General features: G+C 31.8%; 1 protein-coding gene across 1 annotated transcript; it reads right to left on the bottom strand.

Moving 5' to 3' along the window:
- Positions 1–696: 696 nt before the first annotated feature.
- LOC137822027 (protein Brevis radix-like 4) lies at positions 697–7,035 on the bottom strand. The gene is made up of 4 exons (XM_068626907.1): positions 6,382–7,035; positions 3,283–3,418; positions 1,564–1,991; positions 697–1,069 (listed from the first exon to the last, which is right to left on the bottom strand). The coding sequence occupies exons 1-4, from the start codon at positions 6,783–6,785 to the stop codon at positions 991–993; spliced, it is 1,047 nt and encodes a 348-aa protein (XP_068483008.1). The 5' UTR covers positions 6,786–7,035; the 3' UTR covers positions 697–990.
- Positions 7,036–19,005: the final 11,970 nt, after the last annotated feature.

Here is a 19,005-nt window from a genome sequence, read left to right on the forward strand (position 1 = left end):
GCTAATCCCATGTATAGAAAAGACTTTCATTATGTAATCTAAAAGTTAATCACAAAAAGCTTCCGGATCACATAATTCGAAAACTAATTATGAATCTAGAAAAATACTTCTGGATTATATAATCCAGAATATTAAAGAAAGATATTTTTGAAATAAAATAAAAAAAACTTAGGAAAGTGGAACAAGGGAATTGCAAAGTCTCTTTGTCATTGTAATTGAGTTACTAATTCAACTTTACTTACGAGCAATTCATCATTTTGGACTAACTAATTTGGGTAAACCCAGTCAGTTCCAATTGCACTTGTGTTCATGTCTTGATTCAGTGCCTAAACTTTGTTTCTTATGCACTGCTTCAACTCTTCTGATACTGCTAATATCCGACCTTTATCTTTAAGAGCTTTTTCAACCTTCCTTAAGCTGTATATATCTTTGAAGGCAAACTAGAAATAACAGTTGAACAGTAATAGAAAGCCATGTGAATAGCATTTTTCCATGAAAGCTATTCATGTGCTATTTTCTAAACGGTATGGTTATAATAATGCTATATAAAATTGCCAATCAGATCACATAACATATATAGTTTTTCTCTCATTGTTGACGCATGCAAGTTCATTATTTATGAAAAACATCTGATCTGAACCTAGAAGTTGCAAGTATGAATGCTTAAAAAACAAAAAGAAAAAGAGTAGATTCATCTTTATGCCCAATTTGAACAGCTATATAATTTACATTACTTATGAGCTTCGACAAAACAATTGCTACCTGACTAACAGAAGCTACATTTACTCTCTCTGGATTAAAGAAAACAACTGGAATAGATGGCATGAAAATTAGAGGTCTAGGGTTGTATAAATAGCCCAAGATAAGGTGCCAATTAGCACTCGTTCTAACATCTGATCGCGCCCATAAGGAGATCAGATAGCAAAAACATAGATTAATTAAGCAAATTAAAAAGAAACACCACCTCCGCAACCACCCCTTTAAAGAAACTCACAAGTACTGTTCATGTATTCTGGCACGGTTCTCTTCCCACCACAGTCTGGCATACATCTCCCCAAACTTTTCTCGACTGCAACAGACAACAAAAAATATATAAATTTCATACAGTTCTACCTCAGAATACAGCCACAGAAATAAACTCAAATAAATCCCCATTCGAAGATTTATTATAACATGCTTATGATATTGAGGAATGACTTTTAGTAATAGACAAATCAGAGTACAAAACATATAAAGCATCAGTAATTTGAACTTAGAAGCCTGAATCAACTATGCTCCTTTCATAACCCGGACAAGTTGTAGATACAATTTCGAAACACATATATTAAGGAAATAATAATTATCAAATTATATGTAATTATCGTATGTAATATTATATCTAAATATATACAATTAATTTAATAATGATAGAATTTCATTATTAGTATCCTGTTAGAAATTTCTATATATTTTCTATGCATGAAGTTATGTAACCATACACACATAAGATGATAATAAACATTTTTCTTCTTATTTTTTTATCATTTTTTTATAACATATAAAAGTTGGGTGAAGCTAGCATACCTGAACCTTACTCGTTTGAGCTCCCTCTTGCCACCTGGGAGAGCTCTGATGGTAATGTAAACCCCAGGTTCATCCTGCTCAACCCATTCAGCGTCCAGGTCACTGGCATTACTGATTGATAGATCGCCAGAGCGATCAGCCTCTTCTCTAGATGAGCTACTTCTAATAGAAGCATCAGCATCCATTGATGAGATATCTGTCTTGGCAGCAGCACTAATGGTGGACACCTTCGGGGTTGAGTTCACACCACTTGGATCATAGTAATGCCGGGATTGCATTGACTGCTGATCAAACGAATCAGAGGATGAGTACCCAATTGCCACCCCTCCTCCTCCTCCTCCTCCTCCACGGAATAAATTACAAGGTGGCCTTTCCCTGCTCAGTGGAGGTGTCACAGGGATCTCTTCTATTGATTCACGCTTCGAACTCTGCGTTCAACCCACACACCAAAACAAATCAAAAACACTAAAAATATGGTCAAAATTTTCACCTTGGTAAACTACGAAAAAATGGGGACAAGGATTGCAAAACATATGACTAGCTGCAACAGGGACACAGTATGTCATACAGCAATTCAACAAAATAAACAAGCATGACATATGATACAAGATAGAAAACTATCTTTAGACACTCCCACAATTAAAACACCCCTCTTGCATCATTCAGTTTTTCTACTCTTTTTTATTACATCATTTCACTCATCTACAGTATACTCTGGTTTTCATATAACATTTTTCTATAAGTATAACAAATAGTTTTTTTCTCAATAGCTTTATATTCTCATTTTTCAAAATTATACGTACCGGAATTTTCATATTTACAACTTATTTTATATTTCTCTCTTTTATTTTATTATTATCTCTCTCCTCATAAAGTGTTGTGGAAAAATAATAGATGTACTTACTTTTATGACTTAAAATTATCTTGAATGTTTAAAAGAATATTTTCTTTGTTCTTTTCAAGTGAAGAAACTATTAATAGGCCCCGACAAAAGCGAGCATTGCTATTTGCACCACTGCCACCGCAAGTCTGCACGTACAATCCAAATTATCAAACAGGTCACAGCGCATGACGACTAGTTTTATACCTACAGTATAGTCTACGGATATGAGCAGTAATGATTCTGATTTGTAACCCAAGTGATTAAAGTTCTTGCACATGCAAATACGTCAGAAATTAAAATTGTACAAACTTTTAAAGGAAAAAACTATTTTGACACCCTATATTTTCTCTTATATCTATTTAATAATTATATGATAATAAAATATTAAATTAATTTATATTTAATTAAATTATTAAATAAAAATAGTTGTTAGATGGAACTATAAATTTTAAAAGAATACCAATATTACGAAGTGCACTTTAAGCCTAATTCAATCCCATAAAATTGGTTCATGGAGTGAGGTTTGCACCCACTTATATAAAATAGATTGTCCTTATCTCTAGTCGATTAACACACCCCCTCACGCTGAGAATGACAACTCGTGCGTGGAATAACATATTATGGGTGGTCTGATAACGATAGCGGATGTCTTGATAAACCCCACAAACACTCGTTAAGATAGGATCAAAATGACTCTAATATCATTTTTTTATAACCAAAGGATTATCTCCCAACCCTTAATGCTTTGTTTGGGTATAAGTTATAAAAGAAAACAGTCTGCAGACGATTACAAAACGATGCACAATATGTGTAGGATCAATAAATTCAAACATTACCTCGTCTTCAGACCTTGGTGGAGTTGGAAGAGGAAAAGCTTGGCGGTTAAGCCTTTGAACATTGTAAAGTTCCATGACCTTGTCGTAGTTCTCTGCCCACCATCTTTGAGCTTGCCATTTGTTAAATACATCGCGACTATACATAAAAAATAAACCATAATTCAGAATGGACCATTATGATACGTAGCATCAGAATTTTGGAAATTAACAATGCAATCTTAATCTAAAAATAATGAAAAAACATTGAGAGTTGAATCATTCTTAATTTCTCTTGCATTGTCAACTTTTTTCGTTTTTTTGGTCGATGTTACTCATAAACTATGCTTTGTTCCATGTGCATCAATGCATGGAATGCCCCTTGAGACTCTATGGTCGAAACATACAACTGGTCGCAATTTGCTGCTATATATGATGATTTTGTTGTTTTGTTGACCAAATATTTAATTGACCCAGTGGTGTATGACACTGTTCTCAATCATGTTAGGTTACTCGAGTAGATGCTTTTTGACAAAGAATTCTCCGATGAATAATTAAAAGCAAACCCAATCATTCGGTGAGGAAAATAAAGTCGTTCCAAGGCCAAGATTGACCTTCCAGTGAAGTTGTCTAAGCAATCGAAAGCAGGTGGGTCCAAACTTTAGTCTCAACTACATCACTAATCGCACCAAACAAAGAAGTTATTTAAATGTTTTAGCATGTTTAAATAACTAAAGTCCAAAGCATGTTCTTAAATTTCTTAGCTAAAATCCGTGGGGTAAAAAGAGAAAGAGAACATCATTCATACATTGACCCACCCACCAGCACCCCTATGGCCTTCTTATTGGTTGATACTGCACCTCAAGTCACCAAGTAGGACGTAAGATTACACCCATACTATTTGATGCTTTTATTTCACGATGAGATAAAAGACAAAAATAGGAAGTTTGGCAAAAAACAGGACAACACTATAAGCTATGCTATCTATCTAGTATCTATATCTACAACTTTACTAGGTCCCCACCTAGCAGATGTTCACATTTTGTCTTGTATATAGTTATGGACTGAAAGAAGATGTGGGAGCATTCCCCAGCAAATTGCAGATCAAAAGACAACAACTATTATAGGAGAGAGAGAAGACAAAGTTACGGAGAATCAAGCGTGAAGAATAGATATTGTTGGTCGTGAAAATATGTAAAAAACTTGGCATCATATACTACAATTTATATTCCATCTTTCAGTTTTATTTCTTTTGTATTCATATCTTAAAAATAGACACTAAAATTTAAAAATATTTTTACCTTTTTTTATCTTTGTCAATTTCCTGAAAATAATGCGTAAGAGCTCCCTCCGACCAAACGACAAGACCCAGTTTTAAAGGTTCCCAAGACAATTAACACTGACCCACATCCACTCTCAAGCCACAATAAGTTTTACTTTTGGACCCACTTTAAGGATTGCTTTTGGCAAAGGCGTGAAATAACAGGGGAAGATGGACCCACCAAATATGCAGAGAACGATTCATTCAATTTAATCACTCATGGCGTTGAAAAAACTGGAGATTTAGATGCTGCCACACACTAATCACATATGGAAGAGATGAGTGAGTATAATCAATAATAATGATAGAAATAAATAAATTGGATTTTAAGTCTAACTCAATCCTATAAAATTAATTCAATCCTATAAAATTAATTCATGTGATTGAGGTTTGTACCCATTTATATAAAATAAAATGCTTTAATTTTTAGTTAACGTGGAATCTCCAACAGTGTCAAACTAATTACCTGTTTCAATTCAAGTCTAACCAAAACAAAATAGACAAAGGGTTTGACTGTCGTCTGTCTCTGGTTATAAAATTTTGATGCTTTGAAATAAATACTCTTAAATGTTTTTGGAGGATCATCATCAACCTCATACAAAACTCTCATACTTAACCAACATTTCTAGAGATTAGAACGTAAATTTGCTTCTATCATCATTAGCAACTTTGACTGCCCAACACACATGATTTTAAGTTTAGGTCAAATCTAAATTGTACATTTTAAAAGAAAATACTTAAAATTACTAAAATTTATTGAGGGGGATTTTCTTATAATATTATATTTTTTGTGCAAACTTTTTTTTATTTAAAATACTTTCTATCTATTTGATCAATGTTATCGCAGCATGCATAAATTTTAAGAAACTAAATTCAGTCTATTTTGTTGGGGAAAAAAATAGATCATTATTACATCCACATTCAAATAAAAACTGATAATCAGTTGCATATTGTTGATAAAAATTCATATACAAAATATATGAATTCCGGTATTTCCTATTAATTTTCTCCTCTTTTATGGAAAATCCTATTTATCTCTAAACACTAAATATATGTCAAACTACATTATATTTGGCCAAACTGAATCAGGTGTTCAAAATAAAATAAACTAATTAATTTCTTTAAAACAAGCTTACTTCTAAAGTGAATAAAAGAACCCTTAATTTAACTTAATTAGATACGCTTTTTTAGCTTTGGTTTCACTTCAAAATTGAAGTGAGTTTACATGTTTTCTCAACTCCATTAAATAATTATATAAAAAGGTAAAATAAAATAAAACTAACCACCATCCTTATTAATTTTTCATTTTTGCTATAAACAAAACAACACAGAGAAACCGAAGGCACTAATCCCAAAAAAGACATTTTCATGCACCCATACATAAGAACTGGAGTATATAAAACAAAGCAATGTAAACAAAAAAAAATTGTGTAGTTTTATTATAGTTTGGTATTTGTTAAACTTGGTTGGTGTACTTTCAAATCAATAAATCTACTCTCTTGTTTAAGTTTACTAGGATCAAAATCATAATTAGATGTGATTAAGTTTACATCTAAACATAAACTAAATTAAGTTTTCACAACAACATAAAAAATAGAATCAACATTTTCTTATGTTTAAAATATAATATAAACGTTTAATAATTTTTAACAAAATACGTATTAATTGGATTAAATCAAAGCATTAATTAACATTAGTATGCATGAGATAGTGCTTAGGAGAATGGACCAACCTAAACGGCATCCAAATCAGCAAAACGACTCGGAGTGAGAGCGAAAGTGAGAGAGATGAGTATTGCGTACCTGAACCGAATCCGTTTGAGGTGGTTCCCGCCACGCGGAAGCGACACGAACGTGATCAGAACCCCGGGCTCCACCTGCGCCACCCACTCCTTCGGCTCCGCCTCCTCTTCCAGCACCACCATCGTCCTCCTCCCGCTGGAGCTCGGCGTCCCCTCGCCGCTCGATATCCCCTTCAGCCGCGCCTCCATCTCCTTCCCCCACCGCCGCCGAGACGACTCCGAATCGGACTCGCCGCCGCGACTCAGCCGACTCTGCGAGGGCGCGCACGGACCGCACTGCTTGTACGACCCCGACGCCTTCAGCGCCATCTCCTTCAGCTGACATGTCAGCGATTTGGCGCCGCGCGAACTCGGATCGTCGGTGGCCGAGTCGGGTTTCTTGGGCCGTGCTATGCACGTGAGCATTTTTTTTATGGAGTTTGCGAAATGAGTGTGGAAGTGGAAGAGTTACGTTGTTGAGGAACCGTTATCTGAGAAATTCTCCGAACGCGACACCGAAAGAAGAAAAGGTTTAGGGTGTGTTTGGATTGCGCGTTTGTTTTAGTTACTTTTTGGTGTTTGGTTTTGTAACTTTAGTTCACGACTTTTGAACGTGGAGTGAGAGAGAAGAGAGAAGAGGAATCTGCTTTTTTGTTAGGACTTGGGATTCTTACACACTCTCTCCTTCCTTTTCTTTTATAACATAATATTTTGTTTGTTTTAGCTTTCATAAATTCCAACCTCAATCCTCATTCATATTCACTCTAAACTTTCATAAACCACCTTCTACTTACATTCTCGGATTTTTTTGTAATGAATAATGATACATTGAAAATTCATAATATTTTTTTTATATAAAATCACATTATAACTCTTAATATTATTATTTTAATATTTTTTTATATTATTTTATTTTAAATATATTTATTTATTTTTAAACTCATTACATAAGAATGGTATATTATCATTTTCCTTTTTTAATTAGTATAGGTAATTTTTTTCTTCTTTTTTACTAAAATAGGGTTGGGAGATTGGGAAAGTTTTATCAATATGTCACAATTTTTACACTAAGAAAAAGTGAAATTTTGTTAAGTGATACAATTTATATGTAATCATCTTAAATTAAAGTCTTGTCATTTTTGTCACAAGTTTTTCTCAATGAAATTGTAACTTCATAATCTTTTTAAAAATGATCTCATTTTAGTAATAAGGGGCAAAAATGGTCTCATGGTAGTTAGAAGACCTACATAGTTTCTCATATATTTTGATGTGTGCTATATCTTCAAATTTATTCAAATAATATTTTTAAGTTTAATTACTGAATTGAGGTATTATTTGTTTTAGTATCTCGTGATTTTTTGTTTTAGACAGATAAAAATAATTGAGGAAAATATTGACTCTTAAAAACAATATAAATTAAAATATATTAATATAATATTTATAAATTTCATTAGTTAAATAGGTTAGTTTATTATCAAGAACATAATGGGTATGGTAGAGTATAGGCTTGAAATTGAAATTTTGTAGGGAAATACTTCTTAGTTTAATGATAAAAAAAAATAACAATTGAATATTATTTTTTTTAGTGAGATCTAGAAAATTTTATGCAAATTTGATCATATGGTATTGTTTTGATATTTCAATATAGTATTATATCTCTTAGGAGTCGAAATCAATGATCGTTTATATACGCTTGCATCTTTAAAATCACTGAGACGTTTTTAAGGACAAAATTGGGATGAAACTCAAAAGCAGACTATACCTCAGATGCAATAATTGACCCTAGCGATGTTATCTTAACGGAATACTTGAGATTGAAACATTGATATCGTCTGTGAAGATCGAAAACTCATTCCCTTAGCACTCAACTATGAAGTTTGTTAACGATCTTATCTCAACGGAGAACTTGTGATCGAAACACATATAATCACTTAATTTGTTAAACTCATGCTTTGCATCAACTAATTAAAATATAAAAATGCAAATTTGTTTTTAAAAATAAAAATATAATTAAATAAAATAAAAAACAAAACTAAACGAAGTGAAATTAAGAACCAAGGAAAACAGATTAATTTTCTTTATTCCAATTAAATGATGAATTGTCACCAATTAAATTAGTTAATATTGTCTTAATTAGGTAAATTTCATTTAACAAATAGTTAAATAGTTTTTTTTTAAAGCTAGTAACTATTAGACTTGAATCTTATCAATTAAAAATCGAATTGAAACAATTTGTAATATAATAGAAAATGAATTTAACCCATTCATAATCTAACCTCAAATTGATTATGAAATCATTGCAAATAATTAATCCTCAAATACTTACACACTCAAGTCATGAATTATAATTCTAAAAATGTTTTACTACACTCAAGTCATGAATTATAATTCTAAAAATGTTTTATTACAAGGAGACATTTATTTAATATTTTGGTATTTTAATCATAGATCATCCTGAAAATCTATAATCTTATCTTATTAACAAGACTTTGTTCCTTCCACCTACAACCCTCCATTTTCAAGAAATAAAAGTTTCCTTTCTTTAAAAAATTTCCCCTGGTTTTATAGATGATAATCAGTTTGACTCAATCTAACAACTTAACATTGTTGTGAAGAAGTAGTGTTATATAAACACAACTTTAGCCTCATATTTAACCCCTCAAGTGAAGTTGTGTTTGCCTATGTTGGTAGCAAAGTAGTGTGACACTAACGATGTTTGGTCTTTGTGGAATTGGTTTTCGTCATGATATGGGTAAGAAAATCCACAATCATGTTGTTAATGTGACTTGGGATTTAATTTGGAACTAAAAAATGCACTTGTGAGCATATATTTTAAATGTGAGAACATGAGTGTTGTGCGGAAGATATTCATGATATGGTTGTAGATATAGTTACATGAAATACTTTAATCTCTAATCTCTGAAAAATCTTAAACATGGAGACAAGGGAGACAAAGCATTGGAAGTATATATGAAAATGTGAAAGGAGAACATAAATTTTAAGTCATACAATTGATTTTCAAAGAGCGACTAGTCTATGTTTATGTGAATAGATTTATAACATCCTGAAATATTTCCTTTATTTTTTGTTGATAAAAGTTATAATCCCACTTAAAGAATCAAATATGAAATTGAAATCATTTTTATATAACATAAATTCTTTTCAAATAAAGTTGTATACTCAACCCCATAAAACCGGCTCATAGGGTTGAGGTTTGCACCCACTTATATACAATGAAATACTCTAATCTCTAGTCGATATGGGATCTCCAACACCTATAAACATGATTTTTTTTTTAAATTTGTTTATTTCAATAATATTGAATTAAAAAATACTCTATTTTTGTAAATTTTTCAACTTAAAAAGACCAAAATAACGTTAATTAAAAAACTATTGGTGCAGAAAAATGTCAGGTTAAAATCTATTAAGGACACCTGATATGCAATTCTTATTAATTTCTACTTTAAAAAATATATATAGATTTAGATTAAAAAAACACAATTTAAGGATTATGTTTAAATTTATATTACGCAATCTTTTATAATAATAAATTTCCATCCATTCTCGTGATAAGTAAAAAGTTATTATAACATAAATAATATCTTATAAGTGGTCTTATAAGATTCTATTTGAAAAACCTAGTTATAAACTACCTAGTATATAATATATTATTTTTTAATTTATAAGTTCTGAACTAATAAGTTAATTTATTATTCGGTAAGTAAATTGATAAAGTAGTTGGAAAATATAAATTACATAAAAATATAATTGCACATTTTTTATTATATAAATTTAATTCGTGTTTCTAAGTAAAAATATATTATTATTCATTTATAATTTTTCTTTAAAATAATTAAATTTAATTAAAAATTACTATTTTTATTTATTTTCTAAAAAATGTATATTTTTCATTTGAACTAGTATTTTATTTAAATAAGTTGATCTAATTAGCATTAACTAAATTTAGTTTTGAATTTTTTTAAAATTAAAATTTTTATCTCTTAATTTAGACTACTCTTATATTATATTGAATTTCTTTTTTACAATTTTTATTATGTGTAATCTTCATATAATAAAACATTTTTGTTACTTGAATATACATTTTTTTTAAAAAAAAACTAATTTAAATTATATAAAAAATTAAAAGATAATCGACAAACATTAAAATAGTACAATAAATATCTATGTATGTGAGATTAAAATAGGTAAGGACTTTGTAAATTATAATTTTTTTAATAAATTACTTTTTGAACTATTTACTAAACAAATGTATATTTATCTACATAGTTTATAAGCTACTAAAATTAAGTGGTATTAACTTATTATTAATGAGGAAGACACATTAAAATATTTTATTCAATTGAAATATTAGTATATCGGTTAAGACCGGACGAATCATGACACCATTGGAGGTCGTCTTATGCATAAAGTGTTGGATTAGGATTCCTCAATCATATAATGAAACGAGAATAATGATTAGATAATACCTGATAGACCTGTGATCGCATGGCTGAGGGACGAAGATTGATCGGGTTTCCCTTTAAGGTGTATCGCTTAGAATAGAATTATGTGAGTAGAGAGGCAAAGAGATGAGAGGCTCGAAAATCCCTTTAGGGAATCAGTTTCGGCCGTGTGATGTTAGAATATAAGGGTGTCTTTTTAGTTGTCTGGTAATCTCTATTTATAATACACCCAAGGGGAAACCCTAATTATTTATGGTAAGAGTAATTACGTCCATCAAGTAATTACCAATAATATAATAGGATAATTATGGTGATTGATCAATTAATAAGATAAATAATCGTGAGATGCCACGTAATATTCTTACATTCTCCCACTTGGCCAAATGATTATTTATTATGAGCATTAGATAAGTCTGGCCAGATTTTAATACTCATTTTAGTCCTAAACTGTAATTGTAGCAGAGAAATACAGTCTTTGAATCAGTATTCAACTCAAGACCCCCATTAATCATACTACAATACAAATTTAAAACTTAAGTAAATTTTAGGATCAATTGATAAGTAAGCCCTTTAGACTTTGATTTGTACAGTTAGTGTCTATGTATATTTAGGCATGCATAAACATATTTAAGGACACACAAATCAAGATAAATGAGGAAATTTTATTAAACATAAGTAAGTACAAATATGCTAAATAAGGTCTTTAGATAATCCCATCTTCGAAACATGTTCTTCGAATACTTTAGGTGGGAGACCTTTAGTTATCGGATCCGCAAGCATATTTTTAGTACTAATATACTCAACACAGAGCTTATTTTCCTCAACTCGCTCACGTACGAACAAGTACTTTGTATCAAGATATAATCCAGCGCCACTCGAATTGTTATTGTTCGAAAAACTAATGGCAGCTGAGTTATCATAATAAAACTTCAATGGCCTGGAAATGGAGTTAATGACTTTGAGTCCAGCGATAAGATTTCGCAACAACATTCCATGACATGTTGCATTGTACACTGCAACATATTCTGCCATCATTGTTGAGGTTGTTGTTAATTGCTGCTTATGATTCTTCCATGAGATAGGCCCGCCTGCTAACATAAAGATATACCCAGAAGTGGATTTCTTGTCATCTTTGCATTTTGCAAAATCAGAGTCAGAATAACCCACCACTTCTAAACTGTCACTTCTCCTACAGGTCAACTTATAGTCTTTTGTGCCTTGTAGATATCGAAGTACTTTCTTAGCTGCTTTCCAGTGATCTAGACCAGGATTAGATTGATACCGGCCTAGCATTCCAACAATGTACGCGATATCCGGAAGAGTACAGACTTGAGCATACATAATGCTTCCAACTACAAATGCATAAGGTATCATCGCCATTTGCTCTTTTTCAGCCTCTGTTTTCGGACATTGAAAAGAACCGAAAACATCTCCCTTAATTACTGGAGCCACAGAAGGAGAGTAATGTTGCATGTTATAACGAGTGAGGACACGGTCAAGGTAGGCCCTTTGGGATAATCCCAAAATCCCCTTAGCTCTATCTCGGTATATTTCGATGCCAATAACATAAGCGGCCTCTCTGAGATCCTTCATGTCAAAATTATGCGAAAGTATGCGCTTTGACTCATGCAACATGTCTATACTATTACTTGTCAATAGAATGTCATCTACGTAAAGGACAAGTATAGTAAAGTTGTTCCCACTCATCTTGAGGTAGGCGTATTGATCCACTTGATTCTTAAGGAAACATTGTTTCTTCATGACTTCATCAAACTTTATGTACCACTACCGTGAGGCTTGCTTCAGCCCGTAAATGGATTTCTTCAGCTTGCAGACTAGGTGTTCTTGACCTTCAGGTTTAAAACCTTCTGGTTGTTGCATGTACACGTCTTCATACAAGTCGCCGTTAAGGAAAGCGGTCTTGACGTCCATCTGATGTAGCTTTAGATCAAAGTGAGCTACGAGGGCCATTACGATCCTTAAGGAATCTTTTCGAGAGACAGGTGAAAAGGTCTCTTGATAATCAATTCCCTCTTTCTGAGTGAACCCTTTTGCAACCAATCTTGTTTTGAAGCGTTCAATGTTTCCATTCTGATCTAGCTTGGTTTTGAACACCCATTTAGATCCTACGGGTTTTACTCCGTCGGGTAATTCTACTAGATCCCAAACATTGTTTTTCTTCATGGAGTCAAGCTCATCGAGCATGGCATTATTCCATTCAGAAGACTGATCACTAGTAATGACTTCATTGTAAGAGGTAGGATCAGTATACCTTCTGGCATCCATTTCTGCTTCATTCAGGTAGGTTACATAATCATCAAAATTAGTAGCAATTTTAGTTCTAGATGACCTCCTGAGCTGATTAGCGGGTTCTGCATTGTACTGATGTTTGTCGTTCAGGGTGCCTTCATTCTCGGATGGATTCAAAGTAGCATCAGGTTCTGAGCGTGGAGTAGGTGGTGCAGTGACGCGCGGAGTGGGTACAAGAGGAGTGATCAGAGGCAAATTAGTAGTCGATGTAGATCTCCCCCCCGCCTCTTGTACTTCTAGTAAATCCAGGTAAGGATTGTCACTGCTCCCACTGATCTTGAAATCCTCTAGGAAATGAGCATGCTTGGTTTCTACAATGCGGGTGACGTGGGAAGGACAATAAAATCTATAACCCTTTGAGTGATCGGGATATCCGATGAAGTGACAAGTTACTGTTTTCATGTCAAGCTTCTTTAAGAAAGGGTTATAAACTTTAGCTTCAGCAAGGAAGCCCCATACTTTCATATATCTAAGACTCGGTTTCCTTTCAGTCCAAAGTTCATAAGGAGTTTTAGGGACAGATTTGGAAGGAACTCTATTGAGTATATGAACTGCTGCTTTTAATGCCTCGATCCAGAGGAATAAGGGCAAATTGGAGTTGGCTAACATACTACGCACTATGTACATTAGGGTCTTGTTTCTCCTTTCAGCAACATCGTTTTGTTGAGGAGTACCGGGCATGGTGTATTGGTTCACAATCCCCTGACTTTTACAAAACTCATAAAATGGACCAGGGGCTTGTCCCAAATCAGTATGTCTACCATAGTATTCACCTCCTATATCTGATCGCACAACTTTTATTTGAAGATCAAGTTGTTTTTCAACTTCAGTTTTATAATCTTTAAAAGTTGTAAGTGATTCAGATTTTTCCTTAATGAGATACAAGTACATGTAACGAGAATTATCATCTATAAAAGTGATAAATGAATTATGTTCTGTTATTCCAACGATGCTGTAAGGGCCACTAATGTCAGTATGAATAATTTCTAATAATTTTGAACTCCTAGTGACACCTTTCTTAGTCGTGGATGTCATTTTGCCTTTGAGGCATTTGACACATGTTCCAAAATCAGTAAAATCGAAAGATGGTAAGACTTCATCCTTCACAAGTCGAGATAAGCGATCTCGTGAAATGTGACCTAAACGTTGATGCCAGAACATGGATGAAGTTTCTAAGTCTCGTTTTCTCTTGGTCTTTGTTAAGTTCTCATTAATATTATATGATAACAAAGATTTGGAGAAACTATCATCTAGTTCTAACTTATAGAGACCGTTATCCAGAAAACCAGTACCAAACAATTGAGAATTTAAAGAAATAGTAAGTTTGCCATGACCATGAGAAACATAAAAACCATCAATGTCTAACTTTGGTCCCGATACAAGATTCCAAGTAATTTCGGGAATATATAAGGTATCATAAAGTTTAATACATTTTCCAGTTTTCATAAGTAATTCTAAGGTTCCCACAGCTTCGACAAATAGTTCTTGTCCATTCCCCATCTCAAGTGTTCTTTGGTTTCTTTCCAGCTTCCAGATTGTAAGGAATCCTTGGATTGAATTGGTCACATGAACCATAGAACTAGAGTCAAACCACCAAGTATTAGTTGGAACATTTAAATTAAAGGACTCAATTATCATATTTAGATGATTAACTTTCTTAGTCAGCCACTCCTTAAAGCTTGAGCACTTAGACTGCTTATGTCCTACCTTGCGGCAGAACTTGCAGTAGGACTTGCTAGTGGATCTGTTAGAGCTGGAGGGTGCACTTACATCAGTTTTAGGGACCTTATTAGATTCCTTTTTATGGAATTTGCCCTTTCGCTTCTTCGATTCAGTAGCCACGAGGTAAAAAACATCTGGTTTATCCAGCTTCAGGCGCTCTTCTTCTTGAACAGTCATAGCAATCAACTCACTCATGGACCATTTGTCCTTCTAAGTATTATAGTTGACTTTGAAGGCTTCAAATGCAGAAGGAAGAGAAGTCATAATGAAGTGGACTAAGAAACCTTCACTGATCTCCATGGCTAATCCCTTAAGTTTACGGGCCATGTCGCTCATTATCAGGATGTGCTCGCGAATGCCGGTGCGCCCGTCATATTTTGTAGTCACCAACTTCAAGATAAGAGTACTAGCATGCACCTTAGAGGTTCCTTGAAATTGTTCCTCCACAGAAGCTAGATAAGCCTTAGCGTTAGGTGAATCAGGAATGCCTCCTCTGATGATTGGGCTGATGGAATTCTTGATAAGCATAAGACACATCTTGTTACTCCTTTGCCATTTCTCATAAGCCATCTTATCTTCAGGAGTGCTCTTATCAGTGAGGGTAAGAGGAGCAGCTTCAATTAGTGCATGATCAAAATCCAGCATCCCAAGAGTCAGCATCAAGGAATCTTTCCCAGAAGAATGATTTTCACCAGTCAAGGTCTCAATTCCCATATTAGGGGCTGGTTAGACGACGAATTAAGATACTTAGGCTAAGGAAAAAGTTAGAGTGACATAGGGAAACTTAGATCTAAAGCAGGCATAAGTAAGAACCATTATGATAATGAAGCTGTGATAAAATCTATTATAACATCAAAATAATATACTAGATTAGGTTCTACTTAAACAATCAGCTTTCACTTTGGTTAATTACCAATTATTTAAGCATAATGAACAATTATAAGTAAGGTATGTACAATAAGAATGTGACACGTCATCTTTGGACAAAAGTGAACATTTAAGCTTATGCACATATTAAATTTGCAAAACATAAGTGCAACAAACATCGTTGGACAGAATAGAAATAATTGTGTTTTTAGGCAAATGTCATGTGAATATTTAATAATTAAGTGTAGTCACAAGTAAGTGAAGGTGCTTAATTAGACTCAAATAACAAGACATAACCCATCATCGTTGGACAGAAGGGAGACTCCTGTTATTAAGTTTAAGCAAAAATTTTAATTTTAATTTTGTCAAACTTAATATTTTTTTTAAGAGTTTAACAAAATAAGTATTTTTGTATTTTTTTTAAACATAATTATGGTATCAAGAGATTTACCATATTTAATTCGATAAATAAAAGAAAACGCGTAAATATGTTACTCGTAAACCCGATAAGGTGAGTAGCGGAATATTAAGGATTTGGTTTTAGATTTGGTCTTCAAAATTTTAATTAGATTGATATGTTTCCAAGTTTGACATGACTGTTATTTTCGAAAATAGTAATAATAATAATAATACCCAAAAATTAATAAGGCAAGAATATACTATCCTAAATAAGAAAAAACTTGGAGACTAAGATATCAATTTTTATTTATTTTTTTAGGAAAACACATTGTATTTCGAAAATTTGAATTAAGGAAAAATATTATTTTCGAAATTTCCTAATTAAGGGAAGAATTAATTTCCGAAAATTCTTTATTCCTAATTTTCGAAAATTCATACGAACAACAAATAATGATGATGAACATATAATCAAAATTAATTCCATTCCAAATAAGGGAATACTCACGAAAATTATGAAGAACACATAACATTCATATTAAATTTTAATTTTCAAAATCTTAAAATAATTATGGATCTCGAAAAAAATAAAATTTATTTTATGATATCAAGGTGGATTTTCGAAAATAAGTGGTTCAATAATATACCAAAATAAAAACATCGAAAATCAATATGTTGAATCAAAATCCTCGTTTCTTCCAAAATTTAGGGAAAACGAAAGAAGAATCGATTAAGCAACATAAACGCTCTGATACCACATGTTGGATTAGGATTCCTCAATCATATAATGAAACGAGAATAATGATTAGATAATACTTGGTAGACCCGTGATCGCATGGCTGAGGGACGAAGATTGATCGGGTTCCCTTTTAGGATGTATCGCTTATAATGGAATTATGTGAGTAGAGAGACAAAGAGATGAGAGGCTCGAAAATCCCTTTAGGAAATGAGTTTCGGCCGTGTGATGTTAGAATATGAGGGTGTCTTTTTAGTTGTCTGGTAATCTCTATTTATAATACACCTAAGGGGAAACCCTAATTATTTATGGTAAGAGTAATTATGTCCATCAAGTAATTACCAATAATATAATAGGATAATTATGGTAATTGATCAATTAATAAGATAAATAATCGTGAGATGCCACATAATATTCTTACATAAAGTTAATGCACCTAGGTAAAATATGATTTAGCGAAATAAGTAGATACGCCATAAATCAGGTAATGTCATCTTAGCGAAATGCATATTAAACATGACCCATAAATGATATAGCTCGTTCGTTATCAATATATTACCCACTTCATACAAAACATTTACTTTATCGTTGGATAATCTTTTACATATACATTTCTTACCGAGAGATAAGGAACTCGCACGAGAAAGACAAATAATGAAAAACGAGGAACCAACGTCAACTAATAACAATGAATATTTAGGTTTTATACGATTACAATTTGTTTTGATTTGTGTTGGGTTGTTTGGTTTGTCTTTTAATTTACATTAGAATCTGGTGTTTTGTTTAAGTGGCTAAAGACATTTTAATAAAAGTGGATTAATTTAAATACATATCTTAATAGTTTAAAACTGATGTTATCAGATTATGAATGAAACAAAAAGTTAACTGTTAACAACAACAGCAAAGTTTTGAATTGCATTTGGTCTGAGCCCATAACTGAGACTAAAGAATGACATGGATGAAAACAAAAAGAGACATTCCAAAATGACCAAACATTGACAAAGAAAACACAATGAAAAATGGTCTTTGACTATGGTATGGGCCAAAGAAAATGATAAAGAATGAAAACAAAAAAACTCTGCATTATGGCAAGGATGAATAGGAGGAAATATATCTAGATTAGTAGCATGAGATGACATCAAATATTTATATTTTTTAATTTTTTTTATAAAATATTTTCATGTTAAATATTACTATGCAACTTAACATTTCGCTGATACTTCAAGTAACAATAATCATCTTTCATCACATAGAAAAAAGTATTATTAAAAAAGAAAAGTATTATTAAAAAAAAATTACACTTTATTTCTTAAGATAATCTTATTTGAGATAACATCAAATATTAAATATAAAAAAAATAGAGATTAGTTTTTTCCACAAAATACATAATGTTGATGAGATATTTTTATACTTGAGTGATTGCAAGAAACCTGGTTATATATGAATGATAAAATGATTTATTTACTAATAACACATTCACTTTAATATTTGTGTAATTTATAAATAATTTATTTTCAAATATTTAAAAAGGAGTTAGTGGTAAACATTTATTCCTTTTATTCTTACAAAAAAAAGTGTTTTGTTTAGTTCAAAGAAACTCACTGAATGTATTCTTGCTTAATATATTTTCATGACAAGAAAATACCTAATTCATTCTTTATATAATTATACAGGTGAAAGAAATTGCTTATTGTAAGATGTGAATTTTAGAAAAAAGAATCGCAAAAAAGTATTTTGTTTGCATAAAGCACTTAGAATAGAAATCATCCATAAGCAACCAACATAAAGAATAAGAAAAAAATATAAGAAAAACATAGTGTGTGGTGATTCATAATTTTTTTAAAGTTATGTTTGGAAGTGGTTGTTTAAAAAATGATATATATTTTATATTAGTTCATTCAAATTAATTCGCATTTAATTCTCTCGTAATATAATTTTAAATTTTTTACTATAAGTATTTCAATTATAACAATCTTTTTTAATATTACTTTTAACTTGTACAAATACATAAAATCTCTTGTGAACTATCTTTTACTTTCTTTTAAGATAAAAAAAAAACATAAGTATTCTCTAATTACTAAATCATTTATCATTTTTCTAAATATTTTATATCTTTCATTATTGACTTACAAGTAAAGATAGTTATCTCATA

Source organism: Phaseolus vulgaris, chromosome 9 (assembly GCF_000499845.2).
Source record: "Phaseolus vulgaris cultivar G19833 chromosome 9, P. vulgaris v2.0, whole genome shotgun sequence".
In the NCBI taxonomy this organism is placed as follows: Eukaryota; Viridiplantae; Streptophyta; class Magnoliopsida; order Fabales; family Fabaceae; genus Phaseolus; species Phaseolus vulgaris.

Bases quoted from the DNA above. Each gene is read 5' to 3' on its own strand.
- LOC137822027 (XM_068626907.1), bottom strand. From the start codon at position 6,785: ATGCTCACGTGCATAGCACGGCCCAAGAAACCCGACTCGGCCACCGAC. The intron at 3,419-6,381 runs GTACGCAATACT...TTTTATGTATAG, and splicing joins CTCAAACGGATTCGGTTCAG to TCGCGATGTATTTAACAAAT. The intron at 1,070-1,563 runs GTATGCTAGCTT...TGTCTGTTGCAG, and splicing joins CTCAAACGAGTAAGGTTCAG to TCGAGAAAAGTTTGGGGAGA.